At 37.1% G+C, this 11164-nt stretch overlaps 1 protein-coding gene across 1 annotated transcript in view; it reads left to right on the top strand.

The window, feature by feature from the left end:
* Positions 1–6546, top strand: part of LOC131346532 (cilia- and flagella-associated protein 58-like) — a 116381-nt gene extending 109835 nt beyond the window's left edge. The window contains exon 18 of the mRNA XM_058380008.1: positions 4298–6546. Within this exon, the coding sequence (XP_058235991.1) occupies positions 4298–4418 (121 nt within the window). The 3' untranslated portion in view covers positions 4419–6546. The remainder of the gene's footprint in view (positions 1–4297) is intronic.
* The last annotated feature ends 4618 nt before the right edge of the window (positions 6547–11164 follow it).

Below are 11164 nucleotides of genomic sequence, written 5' to 3'. Positions count from 1 at the left end.
CTGAGAGCGACCCATTCTTTCACAAATGTTTGTAAAAACAGTCTGCATGCCTAGGTGCTTGATTTTATACACCTGTGGCCATGGAAGTGATTGGAACACCTGATTCTGATTATTTGGATGGGTGAGCGAATACTTTTGGCAATATATACACATACATTAGGACTAAGGCAAGTATGATGAACACTCCATACAGATAGGTTTATATCGTAAAGTTTCCAGTGAGGAGATTTTTATTAGAATTTAGAATTGTTTAAAAGTGCTTTGTATTAGTCATCAGGTAAAGCTGTAACTTTAGATAAGTCTCCAGGATATCTTGTAATGTCTAGTCTGATTTATTATTAATAGGCTGTTATAATTCTTTTAAATATCTTAGTAGTAGTAAATTCTTGCTTAATACTGGGAAATGTCAGCCTGATATTTAAAACAAAACAATTCATAATCGTACATAGTGTCCTAGCAGTGCTATGCTGTCAGGCACCATCAGAAACTCAACTTTATCACCACCAATACTATGGAAAAATTTATGCTGTCTTTAACAATTCAAATTTTATGAAAATTAATTAAAAGTAAAGTGAATAATGGATTATTTTTTCAGGGTAGAGTTGTATCTCTTTATAGACCTGCTGTTTTCAAGTTGAATTTCACAATTAAACATTATCCAGTCTCACATTTTGTCATGGAATTTAAATGGTGGGGCATTTATCCATTTTCTGTACAGCTTATGCTACAGAGGGAGTCTGGAGTCTATCCCATGTTCCATGGGGACTTGGGACACAGAACAGGGGATACCCTGGATGGGGTGCCAACTCATCACTGGGCACTGAGCAAATGCAAATACACACACACACTCCTATTTACATATGTCAATATGCCAATCAGCCCACAGTGCATGTCTTTGGACTGTGGAGGAAACTAAAATCCATGGAGGAAACCCCAAAGCATGTTCACAAGCAGAACATGTAAACTTTACGCACAAACAATGATGGCAGGAATCAAACACCCAACCCTGGAAATGTGAGTGTCATGTTTCGGAGGTTGCAGCAATTTAGACCCATGCACAGGATTAAAACCATGTCCTTGTTTTTATTTAAATAAAAATACCGTTACATGACACACAAAACAGAAAGTAAAGGCAGGTATAAATAAGGCAACACATTATGGATGATGATCAACAGGTGACATGAAACATGACCTGAACACATGATACTCAACAAGGAATTGTAATTCATCCCACCAACATCCCCTCTGTTGGTCTGGCAGTGAATTGTCCCAGTAGTTTCCAAGTCAGACAAACATACTAATCACTAAGCTTGAAAGCTGGAACATAATTTATTGTGACACAAAGGTTATTTCTTTTAACAAATGAGGCATTTATTGGTTGTTTATTGACCCACGTGGATCAATACTTGGCATAATCATCATAACTATCAGCTTTGCACATCTACATCTTGAAATTTTGTCTATTCAAGTTCTGTAGCTGGAAATGATGTCACTGTTTTTAGAGGAGAATGTGCTTATGTAGTTGCTGCTTCTGCCATTGATACTGGACAGGGTTTTGGCCTTATTACATGTACTGCCACGTTTGCTAGTTTGCCAGAATTGCTATTATTATTGTAAACGTTGCGTCTGGTGCTGCTTTTGTCATTTTGACTCATTGCAACTCTGTCTCTGCCAAATAATTCAAACATCTCCACAAGCTAAATTAGTTTGGCCCTATTGCTGTTATTTATCGTTATAGTAGTGTCTGGTGTCGTTTTTGTTGTTTTTCATTTCTTGTGACTCTCCATCTCTGCCAAATGGTTCAAACATGGCCACAACCTAATTTCAGCACATAGCTCATATTTACTTCTGGAAGTGGAGGCAGCAAAACTCTTTCAAAGTTCTTGCTAAATTATTCCACACATCTCATAACGCTCGTCAGCGTCCTTGAGCACTGAAAATGTAATTATGTGGCTTGATTTTGCGATTGTCAGAAGGAATTAGCAGCACATGATGCTGATTCTACAAGTCAAGCGAATGGCGTTTCGATCAAAGCATGTTTCACAGATGTCTGCTGTTCTGTCCAAAAGTCACTTTTGAAACCCTTCTGCATAATATTCATTTAGATGGGGATGTTAGAAGGAGAAAAAGGAGAAAAACAAAGGTGGCTGGTGTGTGTGTGTGTGTGTGTGTGTGCGTGCGCGCACGCCTGTGTGTGTGTGTTTCAAGCTTGTTGCCAAATGTCTTCATCGTTCCCAGCGTGAAATCTCATTACACAGCCAGTGAATTTTAATTGATGGCGTTTGATATTGGACAAACACAGCAAGAGAGAAAGAGCAGCAGAGAAATGAAGATGGAGAGGGAGAGAAAAAAAGTTTGTGGCATCAAGAAGAAACGCAGTGAAGTGTGCACATTAGCGTGTTGCACATCTGAGTGTGTGTTTGTGTATGTGTTTATATGTCCTGCCACTAGTAGTGTACTGAATGAGAAATGAGGGCTTAGCGTTCACTGGAGAACAGTTAAAAGGAATCTGCATGGTGGCAGATGTTCTCTGCTGGGAGTGTGTGTATGTGTGTGTGTGTGTGTGCGCACAGACGGAACCTGTGTCAGACTGAGACAACCGAGAAAGAGCATGTGCTTCAGCTTGCAAAGGATCATGCTTGCATTATGACATGACTGACACTGAAGGACTCTAAGCCATAACAGTACAAAGAATACAAATTCAAAGAATGACGTTAATGTATTGAATATTGGAAATATTATGTATCCAATTCACTGTTCTGACATTTTGAATGTCAACTTAGACAGAGAGTAGACATGTGAACTAAGAATTCAGGTATCACATGTACATTTCATCTATTCAACTTGGAAAGAATTTAAAAGTTTCAGGTAACATTTTACTTTAGGATAATCTTTAAGGGAGGCCCTAGGGAGCAAAATCAGCCATGCTCTCTGCATGGGAGAAATGACCTACTATCTCTCATCTGTCAATCACAGCACCACAAGCCAATTGTGGGCATCTCTGAGGCTCTGTATGCACTTTCCTCTAAATGAGTTGCTCTACTCTAATGATGCAGCATGAGCAGCAGTACAAAAAGATGCGATTTACTGGCTTCCATTGTCCTGGAGAAAGCAAGTTAACGTTTACTCTCCATGCTTGGTAGCAGTCATATGAAAGAGCAGAGCTGGCTAGAGGGTGTGGTTTGATAGAAGAAAGCTGGGGAAATAATCTAAATGATGCAAACATAAGCTCTGAAAACTGACAGCATATAAAAGCACATTGACCAGCAGGGAGAATGAGCAGTGCCATTTCCAACAATTACAGGAAATCAGCTCAACCACAGTAGCAGTCAAACAGCAGGCTGAGGCCATAGAGCAGTTAGTCAGTAGATCCAACCCAGCTGAGAGAAGAGGGGAACACAGAGCCAAATCCAAGCCATGTTAGTGGAGTCCAGCTGTCTTAGTAAGCTTGGCGAGAGTGAAAGAGTGAGAAGGAGACTTGCTTAACTATGCTAGCAGCATATAGACCTTCTCTTTAGTTACCTGTAGCTCTGACTGGAGTTATACGCTATGAGTCAGCTCCTTATGGTGTATGAGGTCTGGTGTGTATGAGGTGAGAACATAATATGAAACAATGGCTGCATGACAGCAGTATTTGAACCAAACACTGCATTATACACCCATGTTTGTCTCGGCGAGGAAGGTTTCAATCACCTCTGATGCTTTGAAGGGATGAACCCTCACTTTAATCTAGTATGCATTATGCAGTATATACATAACTACCTTAAGCATGAGACAGTACACAGGCAAAGTACACTCCTCTTGTTATTTTCTGGAATTAAGACTTCTCAGCAAGAATTATCTGGCTGTGATTAAGGCTGTAACAACAAGGTTAACAAGGTTAATGTGCATTCTGTACGTTTTACATAAATTTGTACCCAGCATTCTATGCTAAATATAGACTACCCTTATATGAGATGATGTCATCCCAAGGCTGTGTACACAATTACTGCATGGTTATAATAAATTTACTTTATTGAACTGATAGTTACTTTGTTATTGTGTAGCATAGAGTAGATACAGTAGGCCTACCGTAAACTTGTTGTCATGGTTACTTTCCAGCATACTTACATCAGGATCATGAGCAGTGATTTAGAACTGCAGTGTTTTTATTGTTTTTAATCACACAGGACTGACACAATTGCTGCCAGAGCTGGGAACAAAAAAAAAAAAAATTACTGATCCCTGTATGATGGTGAGGTTCGATTTCTTCTTACTGCACCTTTTAACTTTTTTTCTGTCATCTATCTTCCCCCAGGGAAAAGGAAAGGAGTATGGCGCAGGCTGGGCTACCTATGATCGTGCCTCAACGCATTGATGGAGCCCGGTTTACAGGGGGAGGTTTCAACTTGAAGCAGGGCAACAAAATTGCTGCCTGAACTTCCTAATATCTATCTATCTATCTATCTATCTATCTATCTATCTATCTATCTATCTATCTATCTATCTATCTATCTATCTATCTATCTATCTGTCTGTCTGTCTGTCTGTCTGTCTGTCTGTCTCTCTATCTATCTCTCTATCTGTCTGTCTGTCTATCTATCTATCTATCTATCTATCTATCTATCTATCTATCTATCTATCTATCTATCTCTCTCTCTCTCTCTCTCTCTCTCTCTCTCTCTATGGCTAACACACCAGCTGGCTGTTCAGTTTGTGGAAATAAATCACAATGCTCACAGCGTAACGTTATGGTCGAGTGAAATTAAAAAGCAAACGCCATTGTACTCATTTATCAATTGTAAGTAAAGCAGATGTGTATGCACTTGCGTTAATGGCTTTGGTTTATTTCTTTGGTTTCATTAGCTGGGTTGTTCTTAGTCACTGGTTGAAAGAGCACTCTCGCTATTAATGATCTGTTTTATTTATTTTTTTCTTTTACTTTCTCTTATTCTCACTCTTGTACTGTCTGTTTTTTTCTCCCATGTTTTTCATGTGTTCAGCATCTACTGTAGCTGCTTTCTCATTTTTTTTCACCCCTTTTCCCTTTTTTCTCTTTTTATCAAATGAATATTTTGCTTGCCATCATGCCTCATTCCATGTCTCTTAAACATCTTCGACAAACATAATTAAAAGTCACTTATTCGCCAGATACATGCTATACATGTATAATCCTGTGCAAGTTTCTTTTTCTCGTAATCAACAGGATTTTTTAATCAGTATTTCTTGGGCCTCTTTCTTTTACTTTGCAGTTATTTTTTCCTTCTTATGCAACATTAATATACAATAAAAGTATATTAGAAACAATTACAAAGTCTACACATATCCTAAATTATTATGATTTTATGATCTTCCAATTTTTAACAATACGCATGTAATATACTTTTAAAAGATTTCTGATTCACTGCTAGTTTCTTTTGACCTAGAGTGGTTTTCAGCGTCAGGTTTCCTCATTTGGTATTCTTAAGGGTCAATAATCTGACTCTGGGAAATAAAAATTCATCCTGCTTGAAGCATTTACATCTTCATTTTGCTTCCTCATTAAGCACTGCTTTCTCATGTTTCATAAATGAGGCCTTTAAGTACTTTACATCTGGAAGTGTTTCTCAGAGCAGTTTGGCATTTAAAAAACATGCCTTATTTTGGGGTTTGGGGACAGACTGCAGCAGATATTAGATAGTTTAGAGTCGAGTTTGATCTTCACTATTCATTATTGCACAGTAATATCTTTGTAGTTATAACTTTTAACTAGAAAGTTGTGTGTGATGTGGGAAAAACCCATGGATATTGCTATGGTTGAATTCCTGAAAAATGGTCATGGTCAAATGGTGATCATGTAGCAGTAAGTAGTAGCCTTTATTTGCCACATACATATTAAAATGAAAATGAAATTCTTTCTTCACCTACCCCAGGGTTGGAGAGGTTAGGTTAGAGCACAGGCAGCACCCCTGAAACGGGGGGATGAGGGCCTTGCTCAAGGTCCCAATGGTGGCAGCTTGGTGGTGCTGGGGCTTGAACCCCGATCTTTCAATGAACAACCCAGAGCCTTAACCACTTGAGCTTCCACCACCAGTGCAATGCATAAAATCATGTATATAAGTCAATGCATTTTTATAACAGTCTTACAGGAATAAACAGCTGTGTTTTAATAACGTTATCAGTGAACATGCATAAACACCTAAAAGTAATGATAATAAGTGTAAAATACTGTAGAATTCACTAAAACAATTTGGGAACTTTTTAAGTTAAAGGTTGCTAAAGCTACCATGCTAAGTTTGCTGGTGAAGAAAAAAAAAGAAAAGAAAAAAAAACAATGTTTTCCATAGATGTCTAAAATGTTGCTAGCTCATACATAACTAACATTTTCCTCACCCAACAAAGATGCAGGAAATTTAATGATTTCATAATATGAAGGGTTTTCCTAGGCTTTTGCAAATTATGAATCTTTTAAAAGGATATCGAAGTATAAAAGGATACTGAAATTGTCTTATGGTCTTCTCACAATTTGGAAAAGGAATATGAAAAGGAAAACAGACTGACAAAGCCACTTGAAAATTTCCTTTGAACATTGAATGTTCATGTGTAATTAAATTTAAAATAATAATAAAAATAATAAAACAGATTCTGATGCCTGGTGCATTGCTCTTCTGTCCTATGTTGTAGCAGTACATGTATTCAGTGCCTTAAATATAAAAATAAATTGGTAACATCACTAGTCTGCACTTCTTTACCATTTTACTTTAGTTTCTCTGTATCAAACAAGTAGCATGTAACCCACAATGTAGTAACCCACATATTATTTGCTTTATTATTTTCAGAAATGTACTGCAGCCTGACTCTGTCATTCCAAGGTGCATTGCTTTGGGCACTGTACTATCTTATTACATCCCACTGCACATTGGTTGGAACATTTAATGAAAAAATTTGCTCCTATAACCTTGTTTGGAACCAGTTTCAGACCTGAAATATGCCTCATCCCATAAACTTGTGTTTCCTCAGTGCCATTTTTTTGGCTGTCACACTCGGCAAATAATGATCCCACTTCTCCCTTGGGAATTGCTCCATATTTTCACTTTCTATTTCCTCTTTTTTTATCATTGCTGTTTCTGGAGTTTTTCGGAAACGCTCTCCTAGGCACCAGGCAGCAAGGGTCCTCGGTGGAAAATATAAACTGCTTTTATGAGCTCTCTTTTCTTCTTATTTGAATAAAGTTGCTTATTTAAAATGTTGTTGGTGCCTACCTTGTTTCCTTTGTTTGTACTTCAAACTATTTCCGTTTGCTTTTACGGCTCGAGACGTTTGGCTATGTTTAGCCACCATGTGCGGAGCAGAAAGACGCTAAATTAAGTCTCCAAATTGTTAGTCACAACTCTGACTGTTTCAGCGTCTATATACTTCAGAGTCTGTTTGCTTCACAGTGAGCAATAAGAGAGCAAGTGAGAGGATAATGAATTTTGAATGGGAGCAGAAGTGGGTCATACTGAAGGCCTTTGTTCACAGATGGTGCGCTGCGGAGTTGTTGATAAGCTAGCTGTGAACTTAGTTTGAGATATCGGAAGGTTGAGGTATAATGAAGGGTAAATCTGTTCTTTTAGATGTGAAGATGGTTTTTCATGCTAGGATTTAACAGGTTAAAGGTGACACCCTCTTCGTTTCTCCGTATGTTGTATGAAGATGTTTTGCAAAAATTTTGCCATTCTTACCTTTAGATGTAGAATCATTGACACTTCAAAACAAGAGAAGGAGGAATCATTTGTCATGGAAGAAAGCCCTGAAAATATCTGTTTTCCTCTTAGTATTCTGTGTAATACCGTTCAGCTAATCTTTAGCTCAGCCTCAGTTCTTAGTTAATACGCTTCAAGCATTTGAAATTTAGGAAGATCAGTTTTAGGATTTATACTTGGATTTGTGATTGAGAGATGTGGACAGAGTTCATCAGGTAGGCTGTATTTATATGTCTTATCATATATTATCAGTAAGCTACTATTAGGGTCCTAAGCACTTTCTTCTTCTTCTTCCTAAAACAAGTCCTAGAGACATAAAATAATGTGAATATGAGAGATGAACTGGATCAGCCATGTTATAGCTTTATGGCACTTTACGTTTTGGCTCTTAATATATAAAAAAAATCCTTATTTTCCCCTGATTTGGTGACTAAGTGTTAATAGTATTAACAGCACTAAAACACTTGCTCATACTTTTCTGTTCTGATCAGTGTAGTCTCACTGTGAATTGATATTAGCTTACACACCACTGGTTTGCCCAAGTTTCCAGTAGATAAGGGCAAGATTATCAGTTAGATAATCAGTTGAATATAAAATGGAGAAAAAGCTCATTTGATCAGATGGTAGAGTTGCATCTGTTGTCTTATGAGAAATTCTTGCTCCTAACAACAACTAATAAGGCATCTACGGCATCTATGGAGCTTTTTATGTCTCCACATATCAATCTCAGTTTTATTTACATTTATTGATTGAACAGACATGTTTATCCAGTCTCTGAATGGAGGCAGACTAACTGAAATGTGTGTTGGAATAAAAGTGTGGGAGTCTGAACTAGAACAGAACAGAAGAATGGTACACTACACAAATACTAGTCACAAAGCAGTCAGTGAAACCATGAATGATCTCAAATATAGATGGGAAAAAATATGAGAACTGCAGCTCCTCACTAGACCTACCTTGTGTTTAAGCCGTCCTGCAAGTATTCATTGTCTGATCCATTTATCCTTTAATCCCACTGATCCTCTGAATATGCAGTTTTCTTACAGTCATGCAGAAGGTTGATTTTGCCTTGTAATATTTTGATATGCCACAGTCCTCAAGTGCTCAATGGGACAAAATGTCAAGAAAGTTGATGTCGATGAAAAGGCTTAAAGATTCAACTCTTTATTTAGTTTACAATGGATCAGGTGAGGGTGTGTGTGTGTGTGTGTGTGTTTTTTTTGGGGAGGTGTGCACTGGAAAAGAGGTGGTCAAGGATGAGTTAGAGTGGTAATGACTAACACTGCACACCTGAGTCCTCCCTCTCTCTCTCTCTCTCTCTCTCTCTCTGTGAGTAAATGCCAACCCAAGCAACAGAAGTGGCGACTTAGCTGAAAAGCTGCAGTTCTATTTGTTTTCTTTAAATTGATTTTAACAGACTGTGCCAAGCCATGATATAGAAATAAAAGCTTGCATGGAGACTTATCTTGGGTCTGTGTGTTCCCTGAATGGATTGCTGTTGAAACTGTTAGTCAACTTACAAGGAACTTTTCTAATATATAGGAACAATAGGCACATCTCAACTTAGATACTATAGATAATGTGGATTTCTATGAAAGTGGGAAAACTGGACTGTCCACATTAGTGAGGTTTGGGACTGAGGTGAAGACATCTGGGGTACAGTAGGTGTTCCAGGTCATCTCAAAGGCGTTCAGTGCAGGACACTCAAGTTTTTCCCACTTCAACCCACATGTCTTAATGGACTTCTGTTGGTGCACAGGGGCATTGTCTTGCTGGAACAGGTCTGTGCCTCTTAGTTCCAGTGAAGGGAAATTGTAATGCTAAAGCATGCTAAGGCAGTCTAGAAAATTTTATGAATCCAACTTTGTGGAAACAGCTTGGGAAAGAACCACATGATGGTAACATATGGTAGCTTATTGCTTATGTTCAAATCTTAATACTGCCAAGCTGCCACTGCTGTGCCCTTGAGCAAGTCCCCAAACCCTCAACCTCCAAGTTGTATAAAATTAGATAAATGTCAGCCCCTCTAGATAAGTAAATGCAAATGCAATAAATCTAACCCATGGTTGAACGTCCATAAATGTCTACCCATACAGTGTAACTGTAAATGGACAATGTATAGTCCATTAATTATTAAAAAAAAATAACTTGATAAATTGTTATGGTATAAAAGAACTGCAACATTATTGTAATTCATCAACTTTAGACTGCATCACAACAGCCTGTTATTTCCTAGCTTCCTATAAAAGCACACCCATTGCCATTTCTTGTATACAATGGATATAAAGATTCTAGACAACCTTGTTAAAATAGTATGGTTTTGTGAAGTAAAACAAAACAAAACAAAACAAAACAAAACAAAACAAAACAAAACAAAACAAAACAAAACAAAACAAAACAAAAAAATAATAATAATAATAATAATAATAACAGAGGTTAATCATGTTAGAAATTTTACAACTACCAGATTTATACAATCAGAAACATTTTAGTGGGGGGAAAAAAAAGTTACCATAACCTGGTTGCATATGTGTGCACCTCCAAACTAATACTTTGTTGAAGCACCTTCTAATTCCATTACAACGCTCAGTCTTCTCCTGCTGTTTCTCACAAAAAGAAAAAAAAATCTAGATTCATCAGATTGTAGTTCTCAGTTCAGGTCACCATAGAGCTTTTTAGCCTGCTTTAAATTCTAAATTTAAATTTTATTATTGCTTTAAAGACCCTGATGAAAGCAGTTTTGCCCTCATTTTCCCCATTAAACTCAGGAACTGTTCAGGAATTAGAGATATATTATTAGAGTAGTAAGGACTGGCCCTTGACAATCAGATTTTTTTATTTCCCCACAAGTGAAGTTTAGCAATCAGTATGAAACCAAAGTTAGGCAAAATCAATGAAAAATATTTCTGCCTTGTAATAATGATGTATTTATTCACCATAAACAAGCCATAAATATCTGAACATCAAGTGTCACATATGGGCTGAACTATATTATATATTTTTATATGTCTATATACATATATACATATGTTTATGTATATGTTTGCCTAAAATTAAAGTTATTATTTATTTATTCAGGTCACCATAGAGCTTTTTAGCCTGCAGTTCAGTACATATTATAAATATTGTACCTTTGTACATGAAGATAGACATTGAACATTGGAACAACGGGAGATAAACACTGTCCTAAAAAAAATCCTAATAATTTCTCAATCCATCTAAAAAAAAAAAATCTAAACTAAACAAACAAGAATTTTGAGTTCATATCTAAAACAACAATATCCTGTTATACAACTCTCTTTTGCTTATTTTTGCTGTTGCTTGCCCTTTCCAGTAACTTCCTCTCCCTCTATTGACCCCTATCTGTTCCTTCCACCTTCTCTTTCTCCCATGACTTTAATTAGCTTCAGGTAGATTTTTCTTTGTTGGTGCATTTCTGATCCAAGTAAAAAATTCATCCT

The sequence above is a fragment of the Hemibagrus wyckioides genome, linkage group LG26 (genome assembly GCF_019097595.1).
Source record: "Hemibagrus wyckioides isolate EC202008001 linkage group LG26, SWU_Hwy_1.0, whole genome shotgun sequence".
Classification (NCBI taxonomy): Eukaryota; Metazoa; Chordata; class Actinopteri; order Siluriformes; family Bagridae; genus Hemibagrus; species Hemibagrus wyckioides.
The sequence above is the reverse complement of the archived record's forward strand: the minus strand, read 5'-3'. Positions and strand labels throughout refer to the sequence as shown.